The sequence below is a fragment of the Haliotis rubra genome, unplaced genomic scaffold (genome assembly GCF_003918875.1).
Source record: "Haliotis rubra isolate DU_JTF1 unplaced genomic scaffold, ASM391887v1 Scf56, whole genome shotgun sequence".
NCBI classification, from domain to species: domain Eukaryota; kingdom Metazoa; phylum Mollusca; class Gastropoda; order Lepetellida; family Haliotidae; genus Haliotis; species Haliotis rubra.
Genome location: NW_025767257.1, coordinates 532,622 through 559,033, shown reverse-complemented (window position 1 = coordinate 559,033; position 26,412 = coordinate 532,622). Strand labels below are relative to the sequence as shown.

Sequence of the window (26,412 nt, the reverse complement as noted above, 5' to 3'; positions counted from 1 at the left end):
GCATCATGTGCAGCTCTTCCTTTCTTTGAAGACCCGTTCGTTGTTTCACATCAACAACTTTCTCTGTGATCTGTCATTTATCTTCAGAATTTGGCGAAGATAATCTTTATTCATGTTGTACACTTTAGGGTTTCTGCTAACAAAAACTATTACTAGTGCTTGCTAATGTGCCCGGTCACTTTATATTAGTCATCTCCCCAGAGGTAACAGTTCAGGTAACAGTGAGTTAATAGCTGAATTCGCTCATAATGGCAACTTGATCACAAAACATTAATTACTGCTGAAATGTCTTTTAAGAATTTAAGAGTAAATGGTAAATCAGATTTACAAATACAGTAGAAAACAACAGTTTGAGTGAGTGAGTGAGCATGGTTTTACGCCGCTTTTAGCAATATTCCAGCAATATCACGGGGGTAACAACAGTTTGAAATATGAAGTTGTTTTATTATCGTTAAACAGTATAAGCATAAAAAATGAACACAATTAATTGGAAGTACCCAACAAATCCCATTTGTCTGCAATCTACATAATTTCTTCCAAGCCTCCGTGCTCTGAACCTATATTACAGATATCGATACCTTCATTAATTTAGTAACAGAAATCTCCCCGATTCTGCAGCTGAGCAGACCAAACGGTCTGTATTAATATGGCCATTAGGGGTCATTAGCCCACTTATGCCGGCCGTTATATCAGAAGGTGAGGCCGAAGGTGGGAAATGAAAACCGGGGACATTTTATTGGACGTGACAATCAGGCAGCGTGCAGCCACTAAGACAAAACAGCGTCTTTAATCGAGCGAAATGCCTCGTCTGATGAACCTACATAGTGGGCATCTCAAAATACTGTTACGATCAGGAGAGAAAGCCATCAAACCTTCAGTCAACTGAAATGATTTTCTAGATTAACTCCGTCTGAACAATATAAATCCCTCTCCCAAAAGATTGGCATCTGTCAGTACCCCCTACTACCTGTCAGCGTTTACAGATGTACAAAATATGTCTCCAATGAAAGACTAGTCTAGATTCATCACCTGTGAAGTCTAAGACATGACGTATACCTGTAAATACTTCCGGTGCTGACTGTGGCGGACCGAAATAGCATTGACCAGTTTTCGTATTTACAGAAGGTCAATCATTGTTTCAACTCAGTTCCATGACACAGTTGTTCTGTGGAGAAACGTGTCGTGTGTGTAATGGTATATTTTCAGGCCGCCTTGTGTCGATATGTTAAATGGTTACCTCTCAAACAAGTGTGGGCACGTGTTATTAAGTCTTTCGAAGCTCAAAATACTGCATCGCCTAAATATCATTGTGTTTTTTTTTCAATAAATCCTACTGTTTTTTATGGTGGCAAGATACTTTAAAGTTAATGTATGTTTTATGAATAATTACACTGTTACTCAATAGCGTCAAGGAAGACAGTGCGCAATACAACTAAGATTCATCAAACATCTGTAACTAAGTAAGTTCGCTTAAAGGGCCCTTCAATGTCAAAGGAACAATTATGAATTCCGTTCCATTGCATCACGATTTTGCGTGCCTTGAGCTGATTACATACTGCATGATTTAATCAAAATAACTGGAGGAGAAACAACAGGCGGAGTAATGTGACACCAATTGAATAAAACGCTTTCTGAAACTGCCAAATGGTTAAAGGGCGTGGAAGAAACGTGTGTCTAAGTGGCATTGTTATTAACATACCATTTAGAATGTCCAAGAGAAGGAAAGGTGCGATGTTATCAGTTGCTTCACTGCGTGCACATTCAATAAGGATGATAGCTAATTACTGCTTCTGTCGCTTTGTGAATTATATTTTTTCTTGATCACGCCTAAACCTGTATGGCACTTTCAGTTGGATGGCACTGAGACAAAGGTACGACTGTCAGTGACAAAGTATATTTCAACTACAGCCTCATGTGACTGAATATATAGGGTATGGAAGGTATCCTGACTATATGGACATTTCGTAAATATGATCTTTGCGGGACACGTTATCTGTCGTCTGTTGTGAGATATCAGGGTAACTCCTTCATTAACAGAAACCTATTAATAAGAAATGTAAATATGGAAATGTACACATGCTTTTAAAACGTTTAACGGAATAATAGAAGAACACGATAGAGAAAAGCTGCAAAGACCTAATTGTAACGAAACACATTCAACCAAAATCTGCAGTCACGGGGACTTCATCTGGTGAGAATAACTTCTTCTTACATAAATGTCTTGTCACAAAAGGAAGTCGTCTTAGGCACCGTAATTCGATGTGCCGAGTTGCTTTTCTTAGGCAGCCAGAAACCAATGATTGTGGGCTCGTATACATATGGTAGTCACGTTTAAGGGACAAATGGCCTATAAACGAAGTAATCCCGTTTTCGTATGCCGTTTGGGATAGTGTCACCATGCCTTAACCCACTCTGAAAGGCATTCAACAGGTTCGGCTTCTCTTTTGGCACATCTTTTGTCATTTGTGTCGCCAAAATCCATAAAGATTTAACATTGTAATTCCAAATGAAAGGAGACTGCTGACAATATTTTGGTCATATTTGAATAACTCAAGAAGGTTGGTATCCTAGAAAAGTCACCTGTGATTGAATGACCTACAAGCTGGTAGCAGTGTAATGAGCCTTGGTAGCCACAATTAGTGGTATTTACATAATAAGCTGCCAAGTCCACATTCTCCAACACGTTCCCATAATCTAACAGCCTGGTTGACATGGTGTTACTAAAGGCAAATTACAAGCTAAAGAACACGCGGTCTTTGATTTAGATTGTTTCTGTTTCGAGCAAACGTTTCAAGAACTATATTCTCTAGTGGATTCTGTGGTGCTAACTGTGTTTGATGGTGTATTCACACATTGATGTTCTTCAGATGAAACTGTGTCTAAAGTTAAAGCATGTTATAAGGGGTCAATACTGTCCGGGAGTTCTAAGTTGTAACACCCAAGTCAATTTATTTATATTCCATTATCCAGCTATTGTAATGTCAGCTCCTAATCCCGGAATCTATCAAGCCTGAGTTTTGTTCCTTGGTCCTGTTTTGATAACTGATCATAAACTGAAACCTTAAAGGTAAACCATACTGCATGAAACCTGTTGACAAACTGATCAAACTGAAAACGACGCCTTCCACATTGAATGTACCATTTGTAGATAGATTTTGTTGTTGTGACACAACAGACGGTTCCGACAGGAATTGGGCTAGAATAGATTGGACATCAATATAAGTGTTTTCAGTTGTGTGTACCAACATTTCAATTCTGAATTTACTCCATCCGTTGCATGAGAGTCAGGGTATTAGAACAATACACCATCCATGTACATGTAATAGCCTAATTAGGACCTAAAAGGATGTCCGTGGACAATAACTGGTGCTATGGTGTACAGCAATAGCGCATGGGTTTAATAACAGACTAAGCGTTTGGCTAAACCAGACATGCTTCTACTAAATTAGGAAACAGATCCTGTGTTCCTGAAATCGAAATTTGCGAACAAGGGAATTGATGCTTTAAACATAAGTGACATTCTGAGACAAAAATCGCTTTCCTTAAATGTCCCACAAGATCTCAAATTCAGGAACCACCAACAGTTCCCATTTTTCCTGTAGAAACTCCATTCCACACCACTTGTTCAATCATAGAAAGGTGTTACAGAACAGCTTCGTAGCTCGGGATGTAAATTCAATTACATTTACAGGAAGTGTTTGATACAAAACTCACAAAATCGCAACGGATCTGTCAAAACAATTGATTTTTCAAACTACACCAATATCCCACATGACAAACATTTTCCAAAGGTGTTCCACAACTAGGTGACCATACATACTATACATATATATCTTCAGAGATTCAGAACACTTTCGGAAGTTTAACTTCAGGTATGTCGATTATCTGATATCGTTCAATAACTATCAAATAGCCAATTCTTTCCCACTAATTTACCAACCTTAACTAGAAACACAGACGACCAATGAGACGGCTTCAAATGATTCATATTTATATATATGTATATCATTCAGAGTAACAAAACCTAGGCAGTATGAGGAATTACCAATAATCAACTTTCTCTTTGTATCAAGCAATAGTCCCGCTGCTTTAGCCTTTTTGTTTACATTTCGCAACACTGTCTTAAGTTTAATATTTCAAAAATTCCACGCATCAGTGACAAAAACATATGCAATTAATTTTTTGTAAGGAAACTTGGGTAGGGTATGGTCACCTTTATGAGAACACCGCATGTCAATATTACTTGATAGTGACGAATAAACACGTGTTATGCTGTAGTCGAATTCTTATAATTGACTGCTTTTGGCAGCGACTTCTTGTGGATGAGGAATGGGTTTTGTAGCTGTTCTTCATATCATAACGTTTTTAGAGCATAGATAAACGATCGTGTCATGAAAATGGGGCAAAACTAACAATAACCATAACTTTGTTTTATAATGTAATTCCACACCGTTTTATCAAATTTGAAGAAAGACGCTTTTTCTCAGCATTCTAGAACATAGTTGCCTGATTAAGACTTCCGTCCTCAAAGATCAGTGTTTAAATTGGCCACTTTGCTGCTTGCCCGCGTTTTAAGCTTTGTTGAAACAAATCTCTACTTTTGCGGTCCGAATGTGATGAAATTGCCGGCATCTGATGGATTTTCTACTTTTCAGAGGGCGCAGTTAAATCTCCAAGGACTTTGGGTGTGTTTGTGTCAATTTCAAAGCAATTTCGGCTCCTTCTATTTTATATGTCCTTAACTTAAGGCTTTTCACAAATCGATATGGAGATTTTACGAAATTGCATACAAATAGTCATTATTGCCTTAATTATGTAAATTAGTTAAAAGCAAACTCATATTGGCATTCGAAAGTGTTTCTTTGTGTTGATTCAATTGCATAATTGTCACGCATACTCAAAGGACTCATGTACCTGTTTTGATGTGACGTATGGGTTTATTGAGTCAGTGACAGAATTTCATCATACCCTGAATCTAGTAAACTGTCTGCTTGTATATGTTTCTCATAAATGATTCCCATGCTGTACTCCTAGCTTGGCGTTATTGGTTTATTGCGTTAAATGAATATGTACTGGTGACAAGGTATTTGGCGCAGACTTGGAAGACTGTGGGCCTGTTTTTGACGATAAACTGTCACTGTGGACAGACTATGTAGGTGTTGTCTCGATGTGTGTTTTCGGCACTGGATACCAAAGGTTTGCTGTAATGACACCATAATGGAGAGTAAAATCTCACTCTTGCGAATGTTGATACACACTTTAGTCAAATATGTGTCTTGGGAGAAATGATGTTTTCCTCTGAAGCACATTAGAGTGTTTTATCCTCGTAACCTGTAAGGGATTATGCACGAGTATGTGTTTACGTAATTTCTTAAAGCGTTTACTTGTACTGTCTAGTTTAAAAACAGTTACTGGACCGGTGTTAGCAATTGAAAAAAAGACTACACGTCTTATAACAATGTAAACAAATATGAAACCCCTTAAGATTTGTGTGGAGAGCCCTTTACAACATCATTACATTGAGGGGATTGATAATCATGTTTACCAGTCTTCTTCGTCTTGATTACACATGTGCGGTCGCACACGTAGTGTACCATGGAATCGATCATTTCAATAAACACATCATTTTGACATCGATTATGTACATGTGTGGAGGCATTCTGCTCGATGCTACCTTTAGTGCAGATGTCCTGGCAAACAGTTTTATGTAAGCATTAAAGGATGGACAGAGCTTATGCTATCACAGTGTTGTACTGAGGGATGTAGTAACTATTATAAAATATGCTATACTTGGGATTACACGGTAAAGTACCGATTCTAATACTTGTGTTAGGTTGAGTCCTATCCGGGATTGGAACCAACGATCTCAGAGTCAGGCACCTAGTCGCCAGTACACAAGGCCCGTCATCTAACCCACGGCTTCCACTTCATTACCTTTAATATTCCACGAATTTTGAATTTTCGAACCCTATATTTCTAATTTCATTGTAAGTACAAAACTTTGAAACAACATGTGTGGCTTAGGTAAGGTGTGGTTGAGGGACAAGGAAATGCCATCGGGAATAATGTATCATCGGAAAGAGCATTGCCAATGAAAGGGCATGAACTTCCTGCATCATTTTGTGTGTTTTAATGTCAGTTTTGTATTTTTTGTATTAATTCACCGTCTTTAACCACACACAGTCGAAACTAACTGAGGTACGACCCAAGATTTAAAAATATCAACAATCCTAATGCAAAAAGTTCAGTATTAGACAAACAACTAAGAATGTCTAATTTAATTGATCTTGGGCAATTACGATTGTGCCAGAATAGTAAAATGATCAATCTGGAATATAATGTTCTCAGATGTATCTTGCAAAGATGTGTATATATCCAGGTGGGCATACGCCATTTTACTTGTATGACAAGAGGACCATAAATGTGAAATATTGGGAATATTTCGAGCGAATGTCATATGCTTAGTAATAAAAAATATGTGGGAATCTTTAGGCGTATCTGCATACAAAGTTGAAGAAGAAGACAAAATTAAGTGGATTTGAAATAAGAAATAGAATCCAGAGGAATACGACAAACATGTACTCATTATTATTATTATTATTATTAGGAGCTATACTAGTAAACTAATCACCAGTAATATGACTGGAAAGTGGGATGCACCAATAGACACACCATCTAAACCAAACAACGTAATTTTACTCTAAACCTGACGACATAACCGGAGACCTTAATAATTCAAAAAACAAAACTTTGAAAACAATGTGAAAATGGAAGGCTGAAAAATATATGTAAAAAGACAAAGCCAGGGTATAGATTGGTTTCTGTTTAAATAATCAGTCTCTGAGGAAAAATACATACAAAAGAGTTATGTCTGTACATCCAAAGGCACTAATGATGAACCACTACGGGGAAATGGCAACCAATGTCTACCTTTTATACCTTCATTGTATAAGTGTGAGTACATGTACAGTGAACAGAATAAATAAGACACTTAACACATTGATATACAAAACAAAACAAAAAATAGTTCCAGTGCTGGAAAATGTGTTGATGTTTCAGGAAGATGAACTAGCGTAAATTGAAGACGTCAAAATGATATCATGTTTGAACATAATTACAAATTGCAAGGTCATCCATTACGTTCTTTCAAAATGTTATGATGCCGTTTGAAAACTAAGTGAAATGATTACACTGGAAAAACAATATATTTTCTAATATGAAAAGGACTCATACTGTGTTCTGCAAAAGGACCCCTATTATTTTCTTATGCAATAATACAATTAAACGTATCAAGCTGAATAACATATAGCATAAACGTGTACAATATGTAAATAGTAAGGAAATAGTTGTAGATTGGATTGTTCAAGTGGAGCCTTTGGCATCCAAAATTAATATTTATACAATATCTGGATTGTATAGGATTATTAAGACACTCAAGCGACGTTGACCGGTTCAAAGATCGTTCAGATTATTTGAACTGAAACTTGACTGCCACAGTAGGGGGCGTTTTGGAATCATTGGTAATAAACTTACTTAATCCCTTATTTAAAAAAGTATGGTTAATCAACGCAATAAGAATATGTTTAATAATTCACAAAGAATTATGGAATTGGAGAAAAGGAAAATTAAGGTACCTCTGACAACATAAGTGCATAAATTCCCTTCACTTTCAAGTAAATTTAATGATGATTTAAACACTTAAATGATTCATTTGTAATGATCAAAACGATGAAATATAACGAACATCATTGATTAGAAAATACGATTGCAGACTGAGAATGACAAAGAAAGGACCTTTGTACATTCCCTGAAATTGTCAGTTCTAAATTTGGCAAATGTACAGTCTGGTTAATTCTTCTTTTCCTTTTGATTACGATCAGTTCCCACGACAGTGTAACAATGTATTTTAACATAAGCTGATTGAAGATCCCAATAAGCACAGCAAATATGGGATATGTATTTTTGTACCCTGGTGTTTTTCCTAATTATCTATTTGCGGTGCATGTCTGTAACCAACGCTAATGAAACTAAGTATACATATTCCTTTTTGTGAAATTGTGTATCATCAGCTTGTCTGGCTTTAATCACATTAATATAGATTCTAACTCAGAAGACCAAAGAAGTGGAACACAAATCCATTATCATCTACCAGACATAGAAATGAAAGAAGACTCTGAATCTAATTGGACATCACCTTCCCGTCTTGACCAATACCTGTAACTGCAGCTGTAATTATGGACAGCGGACATCACTCACACTGATTTATGTCAAAAGTTGTGACATCATGTCTTACTTTCATGTGGCACCCGTGAAGATCCACCTCCTCGTGGTGGGTGCTGGGTAACGCTAAGCGCTCTTCAACCCCCCGTTGTGGACCCGGGGGTATATTTGGTCCACCAACCCGTTTGCCGTGGGTTGCGCCCCCGTGTCGGTGGAGGACGGGAGTCTGGTGGTTGAGGGCACTGGTTCCAGGAACAGCGTTCCTTTGCCCAACACACCACTTCGCCCCTTACTTCACCTAGACGGGTGGTAGAACTGGCACAGTTCTATCCATCGGCTGGTCACGCCAAGCCCTGTGCTACAACTATGTACTATTGCACAAAATGTTTGAGAATTATTACATGATATTTATAAGTCTTGGCGAATTTTTTTAGTCAAGATTTCAAATATACAATTTCATGTATGTTTTTGCCTAGAGTCGTATGCCCAGAAGGCGGTGGCTCATGGACCAATCTGGTGGAATCATTAATCTTTTATTTTTTCTGCTGGAGTATATCATCCGGGTATCCTTGGTGCTGCAAGTCGGAGATCCGCTTGTTTTTAGCATTGTCCTTGTGATACCCCGTGGTGGGTGGGGAGCTCGGATGACAAATATTGAAAAATTAACCATGGCTTACGAACCCCCTTAAAAAAACACACGTCCACTAGACACTGATCATGTTGATAATGATCAAAGACTGTCCACGTCCATTGAATACTGGCCACGATTTCTTGTTATTGAAACTGTTGACAAGACTCCATTAAAGTTGAACCCTTTTGCCATATCTAAGGGTATACAGGGCATTGCTGGTGATGTCAAGAATATTAAACGTTTACGTTCCCGTGCTCTGTTGGTTGAGTGTGGGAAAAGGCAACAAGCCACCAACCTTATGAGTACAGAATCGTTTGAAGGCGTTCAGGTCACGGTCACGGCTCATAAAACATTAAACACGAGCAAGGGAATCATCAGAGACCGTGATCGATTGTTTGCAGATATGTCGGAACTTGACATCGTCTCTGAGATGAAAGATCAAGGCTACTCTATGTCAAACGTTTCACAACCCGGAAAAACGATGCTGCTATAAAAACCAATACTTACTTGTTTTCATTTTCTTCACCAAATGCTCCAAAATCTCTTAAAGCAGGTTATTGTAACATCAATGTAGAAACGTACATTCCGAACCCTCTAAGGTGTTTCAAATGCCAAATGTTCGGTCATGGCGTCAATACTTGCACATTGTCTGTTGTATGTGCTCACTTTGATGAAAAGACACATACAACAGAAGATTGTGACAGTTATGTTAAAACATGTACAAACTGTGCAGGGGATCATTCATCTTACTCTAAAAGCTGTCCTGTTTGGAAATATCAAATGGAGATAAATAAAATCAAATTCACCCAAAACATTAGTTTTGCAGATGCCAAAAAACTAGTTCAAAGCTCAGAGCATAAAGAGAGCTATGCTTCTATCACCAGAACACCGTCAAAAGCAACCACTAGAATAATAAAATCATCTGCATGCTGTCAGACAAACTTGACCTGGGTTAAATCGGAATCTCCTCCGATATTCTCACCAACAATATCTACCCCAACAACAGAATCAGTTCCTAGTACGTCTAAAAGCCAATGTGAAACATCCTCTGATCTTGACGCATGATCTCAGTCGACATCAAAGTCTACACAGCCCCTTAAAGGCAAAGGTAAGAAGCAAGATTCTTTGAAAAAAACTCAGTGGCAAAGCCCCAAAAGGGCCAGATGATAAAATCAAATTATTTAACAAATACGGATCACTTGATGACATGTACGTGTCCGAAAACGTCCATTCTAGGGCACATAGCTTCGCCCTCGAAAAAGGTGAGGGGTAGATCCCCTATTAATCCACCTAAAAGATAAGTCTATCTAAACATATCGTGCAGTGGAACTGTAGAGGACATGCGGGCAAATGTTAATGAAATACAGCTATTAACACCATCAGCGTTCTGTCTGCAAGAGACTTATCTGATACAGACAGATAATTTTAGCTTACGTCAGTCTGAAGCCTATCATTATTTTTCCCATCCAGGTGATAGAGCCATTTGGGGGTTCTACTATCCTTATACGACAGGATGTTATTCACAGTGCTGTTACACTTAACACTAATCTCCAAGCTGTTGCAGTGCGACTTACTCTGGGTGTAGCATTTACATTATGCTCTCTGTATATTCCGCCTTCGTCGGCACTTCAACAGACTGATCTTCAATCACTCTATGATCAACTCCCTAAACCATGTGTTATTATGGGTAACCTAAACGGTCACAACCCACTCTGGGGCAGTACTAACACTAATACTAAAGGCAAAATACTTGAAGATTTCATTCCCAATAATGACCTGTGCATATTTAATGATGATTCAAGCACCTATCTGCATCCTGCATCTGGCACTTTTATTCTTCTCTGGATTTGTCTCTTGCACATTCTAACGTCCTGAATGAATTTGATTGGTCTGTTCATAATAACCTTTGTGGAAGTGACCACTTCCCAACTATCCTTTCAGAAATACCTCCATCTGATTCTCCATCGTATACAAGATGGAATTTTTCGAAGGCTAACTGGTCTTTATATCAAACTATTTGTAAATCGAAACTGCGACCTGAATGTTTCAGTGATATAACTGATCCCATTCCATTTTTTGCTGACGTTTTAAATGAAATAGCTGATCAGTGTATACCAAAGTCCTCTACGACTCCACATGTACGAAAACCATGGTTTAATACAGATTGTAGACAAGCCAGAAAAACGAGGAAAAAGGCAGAGCATTATTTCCGCCATCATCCAACTGTCCATAACTTAAATAAATTTAAAATGCTCAATGCAAAGGCGCGTCGTACCTTTAAACAAAACAAACGACAATTTTGGAGAAAGTATGTCTCCAAAATAAATTCCCGCACCCCAATGTCTAAGGTATGGAACATGGTTCAAAGAATTAAAGGCAAAGGTTCAAAATCTGCTGTTCACCATCTTAAAGATGGTGATAATTTAATTACTGACAAATATAAAATTGCAAATATAATTGGCGAAACTCTTGCCAAAAATTCATCATCGGCAAGTTATGTCCCTGACTTTCAGAGATATCAAAAGACAAAACTTAATTTCGAATCAAATATCGGTGGAGATTATAATGAAGTGTTTTCATTACATGAGCTACATACTGCTCTTGAGCAAGCTCATGACACTGCAGCGGGCGATGACAATATACATTACCAGCTACTGAAACACTTACCTGAACCATGTCTGATGACACTTTTAGATATATTTGACCAAATATGGACGTCTGGAGAATTTCCTCCTTCATGGCGTAATGCCATTGTAGTCCCAAAAACAAAACCTGACAGGGATCATACAGATCCGTCGAATTACAGACCGATATCTCTAACTAGCTGTGTCTGTAAAACCATGGGGTGTATGGTGAATAATAGATTAACTTGGTATCTTGAAACCAATAACCTTATAACAAATATTCAGTGTGGTTTCAGGAAAAATCGTAGTACCATTGATCATTTGGTACGTTTAGAATCCTTTGTTAAAAATGCTGTAGTAAATATACAACATGCTGTATCAATTTTCTTTGATCTTGAGAAAGCTTATGATACGACCTGGAAGGAAGGATTCAAGGATTTACATGATTTTGGTTTGAGAGGCCGTTTGCCTCTTTTTATATCACAGTTTTTAAAAGATAGGCAATTTCAAGTCCGAGTGGGTTCAACCCTGTCTGATCATTACAATGTAGTATTTTGTCTGTCACACTGATTAGCATCAAGATCAACAGTTTATCCAAGGTTTTAAACGATTCAATTGATGGATCCCTTTTTGTGAATGATTTTAATATTCTTGTCGCGGTAAGAATATGCATACTATTGAACGGCAACTGCAGAAGTGTTTAACTAAAATAAATACATGGTCTCTTGAAAACGGCTTTAAATTTTCTAAGTCAAAAGCTAATTGTATACACTTCTGTAGAAAATATAAGCCTCATAACGACCCAGAACTATCTTTAAATGGCACTCCCATCAAAGTTGTAAAGGAGGCCAAGTTCTTGGGTCTAATTTTCGACTCCCATTTAACTTTTTTGCCGCATATTAAATCACTTAAAGCCAAATGCCTGAAGGCACTCGATTTGTTGAAAGTTGTTTCCAACTCAAAGTGGGAAGGGGATCAAACTACCCTCCTCCACCTATATCGACCATTGGTCCGCTCGAAACTTGATTACGGCTCTATCGTGTATGGTGGAGTGGGCAAAAGCAACCTAAAACTACTTGATTCTGTCCACCACCAAGGTCTAAGACTTTGTCTTGGGTCTTTTAGAACCTCTCCTCTTGACAGTCTCTACGTCGAGGCCGATGAGCCATCTCTTACACAACGCCGTATAAAATTGTCCTTGCAGTATATAACACAATTTTCTAACCCTGCATTTAACTGTGTCTTTAATCCTCTTTATGAGGATTTGTACAACAAAAAGCCTTCTCATGTTCCGCCTCTTGGTTTAAGAATTAAACCATTCATTTCTGCTGCCAGCATTGAGCTGGAAAATTTATCTCCTTCCCGTCTTATTTCTTCTCCTCCTTGGCAACTGGTGAGGCCTGAAGTTGACCTAACTCTGACAAAGTTTAAGAAATCTGAAACTAATGACTTACAATATAAACAAGAATATAATCAATTAAAAAATAAATATAATACATACAAATCCTTATTTACAGATGAGTCCAAGGATGGTGGCGCGGTGGCATGTGCCACTGTCATTGGATCCGGAACAATATCTTCTCGACTACCAGATCACAGCTCTATTTTCACAGCAGAAGCTAACGCCATATTAACAGCTCTTAAATATATTAATAAACACCGTAAATATAAACAATACATAATCTTTTCCGATTCTCTTTCGTGTCTTCAGGCTATTAAAAATCTTTCTTGTAAACATTCACTTTTATTAGAAATTATTGAATTGTATAATGAGGTTGCTACTGGCCAATGCAACATCGTCTTTTGTTGGTTACCCAGCCACGTTGGCTTTTCTGGGAACACAATGGCCGATCCTGCTGCCAAGGCAGCACTCAACAAATCTGTGACACGTCTTCTGATCCCATAGTCTGATTATAAAGCTGCTATTAGATCTTATATCCGTGATCTGATGCAAAAGAAGTGGGACACCCAAGTGGCTATTAATAAATTACATGAAATAAAACCCTATATTGGTTACACCTACTTGGGTTGTCAGTCCAGATTTGAAGAGGTCATTATACGACGATGTCGTATTGGCCACAGAAGATATACGGATGAATTCCTATTGAAAGGTGAGGATCCTCCGTTTTGCATCCCTTGTGATGAAAGAATCACGGTCAACCATGCCTTGCTTGACTGTGTTGAATATTCCATCACAAGGGATAACTATTTCAAATCACGAACTATGAAGGATCCTTTTAATAATATAAGTTCTCATATAATTATTGCAGATTTGTTAAATGATTTGTAAATAGATGCATATTTTATTATTGGTAGTTTAAATTAGTAACTGAGAATGTTAGTGGCTGTACCCTCAAAGGGGGTTGAAGTAGCGTAAAATTATTGTCCTCCTTAGAGGGTACGTAAGTCCCGAAACATTCAAAGGAAATTTATATTTACCAGTTGTTTTAAATGTAGTATTTTTTTTATTTTAATTTAGGCTAAATTTGACTTCAATCGCCAGCGGCTGAAGGGATGATATAAATCCAGCTAGGGCCCATGCAGGTAGCAAAAGTACTGTAAGTTCCCATGGTCCCTAGTATGGTGATCTACCTTCAGTGGTTGGCGATCTATAGCCAGTTTTTATATTGTATTGTCCAAATAGTGCTATCAGTTTTAAATTTCCACACTAGTTTTAGTTGTAATTGTGATATTCTAGTTGTTTTACTGTCCTTTGCAGACAGGTTTTTATGATATACACAATTTAAATTTCAATGTCAAATCTGTTCTCTCTATGGCTGCAATATTGCCGATGTGACGTTAAATAATAACTAACTCACTTACTTCCTTTCATGTCCAGGAACATTTTGTTTCCCCTAGCATTTGTATGGTCGGGGTATCTGGCGCGACGTAACAAACAGTTGGCATTGTGTGCCAGGGCTACACGTATACTACCGCCAGGGCAGTACATGCTTGTCATTTGTCGAGAACAACTCATCCCATCACTCATTTTCACTGACTCGCTCATACAAACCCAACAGCGAATGAAATCTGTTTCTGTAGATAATCACAACTGATTATTTTCTGGCGTTGACGTTTAATATTTGTCCCTCACAATACCTTAGGCTCTGTTAACAAAGCTCCGCTGACAGTTAATTCAATCCTCCATATTGATCACAGGTGGTACTGCAGTGAGGTTAAGTCCCTCTAAAAGTCTAATATAGGCATGCGACATTCGAAATTTGTTGTGGCAATATTTTTTACACTAAGTTCTGGAGAGATCTGATGAGATCTATCATCGCTTTGTATCGCTCGTTTTCATTACTCGCCTTCCTTTATGGTAGGGTGATACGTGTTGTAGTCGGAGTTTAGTCTTACGCCGGGTTTTAGCAATATTCCAGCAATATCACGGCAGGGGACACCAGGAATGGGCTTCACACATTGTACCCATGTGGGGAATCGAACCTGGGTCTTCGGTGTGACGAACGAACGCTTTAACCACTAGGCTACCCTACAGTCCCTGTTGAAGTTGGAGGACGCATATAATCTCATTTTATCTCTATAAGTAACGTTGTGCGTTTAAACGGGAGGCGTGGAACGTTTCTGTTGTCATTGTTCTGCATGTTCTGGGGCAGAAAGGACTATGGAGAATATATAGAAGATCTTACGAGTACACCGGGTACATTATCTGCCCCTCATGAAGTAATATGAAGTATCGCGACAAAGTAAATCCAGGAGAGATTATCAGTATTGATCGTATGCTATTCTCTACATTCTTCAGACGTGACTGTAATGTGATATCCTCTGTCTGCAGATACACTAACGCCAAGTGCAGTTTTGTCATCAGACATCAGATGGCATCATGATTTCTCATGAGAAACATAGTGAAAACATCTTTGAAAATAAAACTTTCGTGGAAAACAGACTGAATTTAAAAATTATTGATTAAACTTTTCATATGATGGACGACATGGACTCACTTGACATCGGAGCCGACTCATCGTATAGCCACCACAGCTGGGAGATGAAGAATGGAGACCAGCAGACAAGGTAGGCAAGGATCACTACAAATGTTAACTTCACTGTCTTCAGCTTGGCTCTGGAGAAACCTCTACTGGAATGTGATCTTGGATGCATTCCGCCATCCCTATATCCAAATGTCCTTCCCGGACTCGGACTAGATGAAGTGTACATCATGTGACCAACAGCACCATTCGTTACCTCCCTTTTTAACAGGGGTTCACGCGTCACTCTATATTTGGACCAAATTGTGTAGCATATTGACCCGTATGCAAAAACAAGAATTAAAAACGGAATGACATAGACCAGGAATGTGAATGTTGTAATGTACAGCTGAAGGATCCAGGGTGGATCCCAGTGGACCCAACAATCAAAGTCTCCAGTACCAACGACACGTTCCTGGTACTTGAACAGCAGAGTCTGGGGTATGCTGAAAACACCGGCAATGAAATACGCTCCTGCTATCATAAGATTGACAGTTTTGGTTGTCCAGTTGTGGTTTGACAAGGGATGACAAATAGCCCTATATCGGTCAATAGCTGTCATCACCAGCACGTACGTCGACAGGTACATCACAAATACTTGCATGAACTTCACAAAGCGACACAAAACATCTCCTCCCTGGAATTTCTGCGTCACATCCCATATCAGTTGTGGTAAAATATTAAAGAATGCTACCAACAGATCCGCTATGCTCAGGTGCATTATGAACATGTGCATTCTGCTGTTGATTTTACGCCTTCTGGCCAGGGCGATCAAGACACAAGTATTTCCAAACACAGCCAGTGCTAGGATGACGGCCTGCACCGTGACTTCCGCTTCTGCCAAACTTTTGTTTATCTGTTGATTGGCGTTCGATGTGACAGTGGTCGAGTTATCGTTCCTGACATCAGTATTGTTCAAACCGAGGCCAGTTGGATATGACGTTGTTTGAGGCGACAAAATAAGGCGGATTTCCGCCATGGCGGAATCACTGTTAGCCATACTGGATATTGTTCTCTGAAATGTAAAACAGGTCTATAAATAACATGTAATAACGGTTATGTTTGTCTGCTTATTGGTGATATTAAATATGAAATACAGTGAAAAAGGAAAGAACATGTACAGCCACACAATACACAATATTCATATATGTGCTACATCATTTTCTACGATGAATGTGACTGTACGGCAAAGGATCAGTATCAATGTCTCGTTAATGACAAACATTCATAATAATGTCAGGGATGAAATACTTCGTGTGGACTTAGTAAAATGCTACGGTCCTTGCTCCATCGTTGTTGAAATGACACTACTGCAACTGAATTTCCACATTAAGCCGGGCATTATATTGCATTGAAAAAATAAATGCCTGTTAAGAAATCTCGAAAAAAACATATTCTTGATCCTCTCCGCTAGCTGAAAATATATGTGGAGATAGTCAATAACACGCGCCTTCTAAACATGGCTCTTATCTTGCGTAAAGGACTGTTGATGACTGAATTTGTGTAACATATTATATGAAATATTAACAGAAATGTATCAAAATTTCATTATAACGATTCTGAGTGACAGATTATTTTCAGCGGTGCGATGTTATAAATACAAAACGCCATGCTTTTAATTGTATGTCAGCATGGTAGCAAGTTGTGTCAATGGCGCTTTCTTCTGAAACTACAATCTCTGCATGATGGGACTAATGCATATTTCAGTCTAATATGTCCAAATATTTTCTCCAATGATGTTGTCAAACATACATGGACATCCCTTGATGTCACCAGTTGTGCCGGAATATTGGATTTCCTTTAGAGTCTATTGAGGCAATGCCGAAACTCCATATCGTCTCATTAAAAAGGCTACGTTTCACCTATACGTAAACGATCAAAGGCCAATACATACTTAGACATGGGATTATTACTTAACCATCACCTGAATCTATATAAATAGCTCTCCAATGGACTCAGCGGAGATAAATGGTTCCATGATTTAGAGAAACTATTATGGCCTTTTTGCAAACTGCTTCACATCCCCTCATTACACGTCCCCATTATCATTGGATGATCGAAGGTAAAAACATCTTTGTCCTGTATGTGGAAGCCTGCTTATGTCGCTATATTTCTGGAAACGGTTATATTAATATAGGACCTACTTAACGTGGTGGTTGAGGAAGGTTTCAAACAGCTAGGAGCACAAGGAAATGTTTGAATAAATCCAGTGTAACCTGTTTATTTTGATATGAAATGTGATATTTCGTTCAGGTTCAATGTCATCGCAAACAACAGGAACACGGTCAACATGTGATAAATTGATGACGTAACCTCTTTGTTAGATCAGTTCACAGAAGCAGTAAGCATGTGTGATTGCACGCTTACCGCTTACCGGTCTAGGACCGACTCTGTGATCTAATGGATCGAGCCCGCGTCAAAGACAAAGACGTGATTACAGCATGTTCGTCGCTATACAATTGCAATAACGTTCAACCCCGATTTAACTCAGTGATGGGGACATTACGATGATCTGGGAATGTTGGGGGCTGAACTGGTTTCCTCCAGAGTTTTAACTCTTTGTAATGAATTAAGTAATCTTAATGTCCAAGCTGTTGTACGCCAAGAGATATTTCCTAGTGTTGAATGTTCCCACTGACAACAAATAGACCTACAGTATTTAGGACCCGATCTTGTGGAATCCCATATATACAAACTGACAATAACAGCTGTGGACAGTTGTGAATATCGCGAACAGCCTAGTATCAACTGGGATCACGACTATAACATTATCATAGATGCTGTTACAGCGTGTGCCACAATATTGTCCAAAACAGAAGATGAACCTGTTCATTATAACCTAACCATTACAAGTCAGTATGACTTAATGATTTTCTTTATTGGTTTCAGTGATACTTCCACACTCGCTAATAAGTCAATGTAAAATTAACTAAGGAAGACCCTGAACGACGCACCAGTGAATGTTTAGCTTAGCTCTATCTTTATGACATGTGAAATTTTCTGTTGTACTGGATTCCAAAGTATACAGCATACACACACCCTCTCGCGAACACCTGGCACCGTCAGTATTTGATAGTGATTTGTATACACAAGCTCACCATAAAGTTCAAATTGTACAATGGACTCTTGATTGCAACACACATTTCGCTTATCTTTCTGCCCGAGGGCGTTAAAGGGCATGGTACTGAACATGACAGTCTGATCCCATCGTACAAGATAGTCCACTTAACCTCGATTCAACTGTGTAACGACTTCTTTCATTTCAAGAGTAAAGAATTGTGTAAAGAACAGAAAAAATAGTAAGCATAGAAATACTCTTAACATAAATCTGAACTTTTTGTCAATATGGCGTGTGAAGATCTCTTAGACTTTTTCTTAAACTTTGCACCTGATATGTTCTTCTTAAACTGCACGCGGCGTGGGTTGACGATGAGGGTAACATGTCCATAACACAAACATAATGACTTTGAGAGACTGTTTCGGCTAAAAATATGTTGAGATATGTTTTGTCTCAGTAAAGAACTTTGTGCGCTGTCATTTGTTCACACTCAGCTCGAAACCTGCTTCAACGCGAGAACGATTAACTGTACGTAGAAACACAAACACACGTCACGTTGGGGGGAGTGGGGGATGTGTGTGTTGGGGGGTGTCTGCAAAATGTTGTTCCAGGTTTCCAGGTATGTCCACATTTACATCTTTTTCGGCCACAAAATACAAAGCGAAGCCTCCCGACCCTTCAATCCCGAATAACAAGTTATCGTAAAAGACTCCTAGGAACATGAATCCCCATGCCCGACCGTTTGCTCAAACTGCTTAAACGCCAGATTGCTTTGAAATATAAGCAGTGACAAGCATTAAATGTCGACATATGTGTGCGTGACAGTTGAAACAGATTCGTACCACAACTAGTCACACGTGAGTGTGGATTGTGACATTTAAATATCGGAAATAACTAGGACCATGAACGTGTACGGCATTACATTATAGTTGTGATCATCCTCATCTGATCGGTGTAAGTCCACACATGCACTTTTTCAGAATGAAAAATGTGTCCCACTGTTTAAACTATATTCAGTTACAGGTTCGTTAGAACACGATTTCATAACAGTTATCTGGTGACAGTAAACTGTGATCCTGCGACCTGACATTGGTTCGTGTGTGCAGGTCACAAATGGGTAACAATACGCAAACAACAGACACTAAAAATAATGTGCGTACGCTGCCCTGGAGCAACGTGTTTGTGCACGTGAACCATGTGTGCTATGTGTGAACCACGTGTGTTATATATGTGTGTGACGTACGTGCAATGTGTGTTCTGCGTGTGTGTTAACTGTTTTCAGTGCTTGAGCTACATCAGTGCTACCTTTGAAATACTCGTATGCTACACATGATTTACGAGTACACGTGAGCAACAAGCGCGAGTATGTGAAAGCCATGCGTACTATCTGTGAAATACAAGTGTGTCCTACTTGTTAGGTACCCATCATACGTATGGCCTTGTGTGTTGTACGTCTGTGTATTTATAGTTTTAACAACGCTTTATCTGCAAGCTGGTTACGTAGGGTGCCACTTGTAGGTAAATATGAGCTATTTAGATTGTGTGTGCTAAGTGTGAACTACGAGTGCATTATGTGTGAAGTGGGTGTTAAGTACGTGTGCTCTGTCTGTGATATATGTGGGAACTACGTGTGCTCTGTGTGTGAGATATGTGTGAACTACATGTGCTCTGTGTGTGAGGTATGTGTGAACTACTTGTGCTCAATGTGTGAGATATGTGTGAACTACGTGTGCTCTGTGTGTGAGATATGTGTGAACTACATGTGCTCAATGTGTGTGAGGTATGTGTGAACTACTTGTGCTCAGTGTGTGAGATATGTGTGAACTACGTGTGCTCTGTGTGTGAGATATGTGTGTGAACTACGTGTGCTCAATGTGTGAGAACTACGTGTGCTCAATGTGTGAGATATGTGTGAACTACGTGTGCTCTGTGTGTGAGATATGTGTGAACTACGTGTGCTCAATCCGTGAGATATGTGTGAACTACGTGTGCTTTGATGTGACATATGTGTGTGAACTACGTGTGCTCTGTATGACATATGTGTGTGAACTACGTGTGCTCAGTGTTTGAGATATGTGTGAACTACGTGTGCTCTGTCTGTAAGATATGTGTGAACTACGTGTGCTCTGTGTGTGAGATATGTGTGTGAACTACATGTGCTCTGTGTGTGAGATATGTGTGTGAACTGTGTGCTAAATGTGTGAAATATGTGTGCTCTGTGTGTGAGATATGTGTGCTCTGTGTGTGTGTGAGATATGTGAGTGAACTACGTGTGCTCTGTGTGTAAGATATGTGTGAGCTACGCGTGCTGTGTATGAGATATGTGTGAACTACGTGTGCTCTGTATGTGAGATATGTGTGAACTACGTGTGCTCAGTGTGAGATATGTGTGAACTACGTGTGCCCGTAGTGTGAGATATGAGTGAACTACGTGTCCTCCACATGCCAGGTACATTTTGTATATTTAAGGTATAGCAACAATTTGATTCTTATCTTGCATATACCACTCAAAGATTGCTGAGAATAAAGTTAAAAATGAAGTAATGATGGACCTCAGTATCGGGATTAACGGACACAGTCAATACGAAGGTGTTTCGATCTATCGTTGCACATCATTATTAGACAGTACAACAACAATCGCCAGAGTACAGTTACAGGCGGCTCGTCATGTAGTCTTAGACGTTGCCAGATTCACAGGAATGCTGGAAACAAAGGTCACGCTTGCAAGCGTCCTTGGTGTCAGCCTAGCAGCAGTGCATGGAGCTATACCTTTGGATCTGTACACCCAACCGTATGTAGGTGGGCCACATCGTTCCACAACACAGCGGGAAACAGGGTTCTCCTGCAGCAAGTCATCATCACCACAGTAGACATCACATGAGGAACGCCATTGGCATCACTGTTTTTGTTGAGTGCGTAATCGTCTCCGTGAGGATGGTTTCCATTTACAGAGAGAATGGATTGATTTCGCACCACACTGTTCCCACATTACAGACAGAAACGTTGGGATTGGGATGAACAGCACGTCAATTGGACAGACCAGGACTGGGCTCCAGTGTTTTTCACTCATAACTTCACAGATAGTCGTGCACGAGAGTGGCGATTCCAAAGTAGGGGGATCATTCATGATTCGGGTTTGTGATCAGTAGAGCTGGATCTCAGTGACCAAGAAGACAGCCGCGCCCAGGAGGGAAAATGGGTATGTGAAACCGTATGTAGGTGCAGTTGTACCTAACTACATCTTTGTGGACGATGTCGCACGACTTTGTCCTGCCAGGGTCAGTGATTCTACTTAGAGCAGGAGATGGTTGTTATTATGGAATGGTCTGTCAGGTCAATATACCTCATCCCTTGAGAGCACAGCTGCAGACCGCCCTGGCCTTGGTCTTCCGACATCTCTCAGTGAACAATATGCCTTCGACCACAGCCCAGGCACTTATGAAAATCACGGGACCACTTTGACAGGCTGCCACATGGATCATTTTGTTTTCTTTTTGCGCAATGAAGTTGTTTTCGAGATGATTAGACATTTCAGTTTTGGTCAGATAATCTCATTTTCACGGATGATCTGCTCACTTTGATGTATCACCTTTTTAAGAAGTTTTCCTTAGTAAGCTTTGAGTAGCATATTTTAGAACATTATTAAGTTAAAAATCTTTTAAGGGAAATGTTTCAGTGACAGAGATGATTCAGCATGTATTTTATGCTAGTATTCATCTTCAGAACACGTCGTGAACAAACCCTTAATTAAATGTTTCTCCTTCAGCGTGACTGGTGAATTATATCCAACTTCACATATTTGTAATCCTAATGTCAGCTAAACAGACAGGAATATCAGAGAACACTCGAGCTTAAGGTTTTATAGAGAGTGATTGACACGGAAGTCCCCAATAACAGTGGTAATAACTAAGGAGCTGGCGAATGTGGTGAGCATGTGTTGTCCTACCGGTAGTATCCCTCGTGAAGACATGTCAGTGGGGCAGCCATGCTGACATATCAGCAACCTAATTCCAGGAAAGTGTTCACTCTCCAATCATTTCCGGATGATGGCAGTTTGGAAGATATGCAAAGGGTTTAATTGGCAGAGTAACTTCAGGTGGTTAGGAATAGAAAGTGTAATCTAAATATGTAGTGTTTTTCTTATCTTGATTTCAGGAACACCTTTTAATTACGTGTAATGTATAAAACTTTAAAAAATAAACGGATTCTGATCTTTAAGCAGGTGTCGGTGCAAAGTATGTGTCTTCATTACAGATTACAGCAGTTTGAGGTTTGACCCATTAAACATACTTTTAAAAAAGAGATCATAATATATAGACAAAGAATTGGCACAAACATAAGTGTTCCTATGGAAGAATGTTGATGTCAGTAAATCCTAACCTTAAAACACACCCAACAGACAGCTTGCACGTAGCGTATACAGTAGCGCCAGAAACATTCGGAGGGTGTTATTTCTGATTTAACACTTTCATAAAGCATCATCCCTGTCAATCTCACTGAGTTTGCTTATCGTGTTTTTGTGACTTACTTTATTGCATCCATTGTTTGTGTGTGATTGATTGGTTGGCCGCACTCTGTGGAACTGTTGAACAGGCAACAACGAACCAAAAATCTTGACAATCCACCCCATTCAGGGTGTCCCTGGGCACCGACAAGAGTACAGTATCGATTGATCCGAAACCATTACAGAAACGTTTCGGGTCAGAAGGTGTGTGCAAGTAGCTCATCTCCATGCTCTATGGCTATTTGTTTTACCGTGCCTTGCAGCTTGCCCACAAATGTGAATGGTGTACACAACCGACGGGACTGGGGTATTTGTCGCTGGTCACGTGTTTCCAGGTTCACTTTGTTCTTCACTGATTAGGCATGGTAGTTCCTGGTGACATCTATGGACATCTAGCTGTGCTTCATCCTGGCCTTAGACCTCGTGGCAGATCTGACGGTGGATCAGTTATGGTATATATTCCATACTGTGCACATCTTACTGTGCAGTACTTTCGGGACAACCTAGGACAACAACAACCGAGGACAACGTCCGTGCTCACCGGAAATGAATTCTTTTGCCATGGTCAGCAGTGAACCAGAGCTTCCCCCCAATGAATATGTGGGACATAATGTGAAGTGCGTCAAAGTCATATGCAGCCGACAACGTTGGCTGAACTTGGCCTCGTCAAGTGAATAATTGTTTGACAAGTTTGCAGATGTCTATAACATCTTTGTAATGTGTTTCCAAGCCGCTCATTAATATACAAATATTACCAGAACTAATATCTCTTACAGTTTTGAAAAAGGGCTCCAGGGCTCTTTCAGAGTGGGGATTATTTCACAAAACTCATTTGATAAAAAAACACATCCACGCAGTTACGCATTCGGTGTATTTCCGCCAAATGGAGACATATTTTTACTATCCAGGAGGAACTACCGACAAGGAAGGATGGGATCTTCAAGTTAGTTAACTGCTGTTTGCAGTTGTTATACGACAGGTGACTTTGTCACTTCAAGGGTTATATTTCATCCCTCATGCAATTAGATACTACTGGGGGGCTTGTCCCAGGTGAAGAAATCAATCACGATTTTCACTCCCTGTTGTAATCCGATGTTCACGATGCGATACGTACATGGAAACTCTCTTTTGCAAGGTATTTATATGAATTGATGAGCAATTATTTTTATAAAGAATGTGTAATGTTAGTGCAAATTATATTTTGTCAACCGAAACGATTTCAGAGTGTTTTTTTCTTTAAAGTAAATGAAGTGGCTACCGACCAGTCATTTCCCCGAGGTGTTTCTGGCACATTCTCATACTCGAGTTTTCTGTGCCTTAATTGTTAAGTTTGGTTGAAAATACGAGAAGCGAACCCTCGGTTTTCAGTCCCTAGTAAAGAGTAAAGAGTTTTTATACCTCAAAACGGGGAATATAAAGAGTGGAATCTTTAACTCTGAAGCGGTGTAAACTGCATGACCACATGACTTTCTTTGATAATATAAAAAAGGTAATCATAATGGGTTGTATCGCTTTCACTCATTTTGGAGCACCTTCACCAAGCAGTCATAAATCTGCCCGTATGGACGATCTCTGCAGCAGGTCACATGTCACTAAGACAAGCAATAGGTTTGTGTTGGTATTCATCGCATACGAATTGGCAACCTTCGGGTTGTTAGCCCGATATGTCTGAGACATTATGGACCTGAACAGATAGGGTCGAATGGGTGAGAAACACTTGCCGAGGCTACCGGAAGGTAGGGCGTCCCATGACGTTAGTCCACGGACACTTACGAGTAATTCCGATGCCATTTGACCCATTATTGTAATCTACACGATACCGAGTCCTGATGAATGAGCCGATATACCCTCAGACGTTCAATTGACTATTATACATGAATGATTGGATATTAAATAATTGGTTGGGTGATTTCGTCACAGAAAAGTCTGTAAGGATAATATTGAGGATCACTGTGCGGAACTAGGAAGACACAAGCAAAGTTAGTGAGTTATGGGTCCACGTGAGCTTGAAAGTCATTACTGAACAATTGTAGGGGGTGAAAGTGGTATGGGTTGAAGTTCCATTACAGTTTCATTACAGCCATATAGTCGTCACCGCACTGCTTCATCATATTATCGCCAGGTTTTGTGTGAAGATTAAATGCAAGTGAAACTGGGAAATAGATAAACTAAACGAGAATACTCTGACCAGGTGCACATTTTCACGCTTAAGTACCTAAGCCTGTAAATGCATTAGAATAGGGTAAAACCCTGTTAGGCTTGCAGTTTGCTTTATTGAAACTTGAAAGGACATATGATTGTTTGTTTTATATTGGAATAAAGCCGCACTCAGCAATATGTCAAGTATACGACGCCTGTCTTTAAAGACTCGTGTCTAGACAATCCAGAGATTGATAATGTGAGTATCAACGCATCTGGGACACGTTAACATGCATCCGATCTCGTTAGACGCATCTCAAGATCAGCATGAGTTGCTGGAGATCAGCTGTGACCTGGGGTTTATTCACTATAGATACTGAAACAAATGCTTTGAAAGCTAACTCCTACTCTGCAATTTATCAAAGAAGGTTAATATGTTTAGTAAACAAACTGTGAAAAATCTCAGCTTCGGTTGCCCTAATCAGTGACAACGTGTAGATCACTGAGAGGATAGATCACTGAGAGGAGCTTACTCAGTTAGTAGGCTTACGTCACAGGACAGTGCCTCATCTGGCAACAACATGTCACACACTACCGATAGTTTATTGTGACATGCTCAAACAGCTTGTTGTCTTGTATTCTAAAGATATTCCTCCGTTATTAATGAGTAGATGCAAAGTTGTTACTTGAAGAGGCGTTAAAAGCAAAAAAATACATTCAAAATTATCTGCATGTATCTAGAACGTCACTTTCTTCTGGAATTCTGTTAGTTCCATAAGTACAGAAATTTAAGATGTGTACCATCATGGCATTTGCATTTGAACCTTGGCCCTGTTGGTCCGTGATATTGGTGTTGCTACGGGCAGTTACTGATAATATATCATAGGCTATGTCCTTGCATGATGGAAGTCCCAAGGACATATCAATTTTCATCATAATTAGATATCCTTGTGGCAATATACTGTTTAGACCAGCACTGAAAGGTCGTGTCTAGCTGTATGACAAGTCTACCACACACCAATCGCTTAACTAGGTTATTGCAACATATCAATAGAAACAGCACCACACTGAAATTATGCACACAGTACTTCTGGTCAACTTGAAACTAAACTGTCGTTTTATAAGTCCGGGTGCATTTAATAGTTATCAGCAACTGAAAAGAACATCTGATCATATAGTTGTATTCCTAAAACAGTCAAAATCTCCCATGCCATTGGCAGTCTACAATCCTGGATGCGTCTGTCAAGGCCCGT

General features: G+C 39.4%; 1 protein-coding gene across 1 annotated transcript in view; it reads right to left on the bottom strand.

Moving 5' to 3' along the window:
• Positions 1 to 26,412, bottom strand: part of LOC124253994 (cephalotocin receptor 2-like) — a 41,905-nt gene that overhangs the window by 3,933 nt on the left and 11,560 nt on the right. The window contains exon 2 of the mRNA XM_046687849.1: positions 15,435 to 16,473. Within this exon, the coding sequence (XP_046543805.1) occupies positions 15,435 to 16,473 (1,039 nt within the window). The remainder of the gene's footprint in view (positions 1 to 15,434; positions 16,474 to 26,412) is intronic.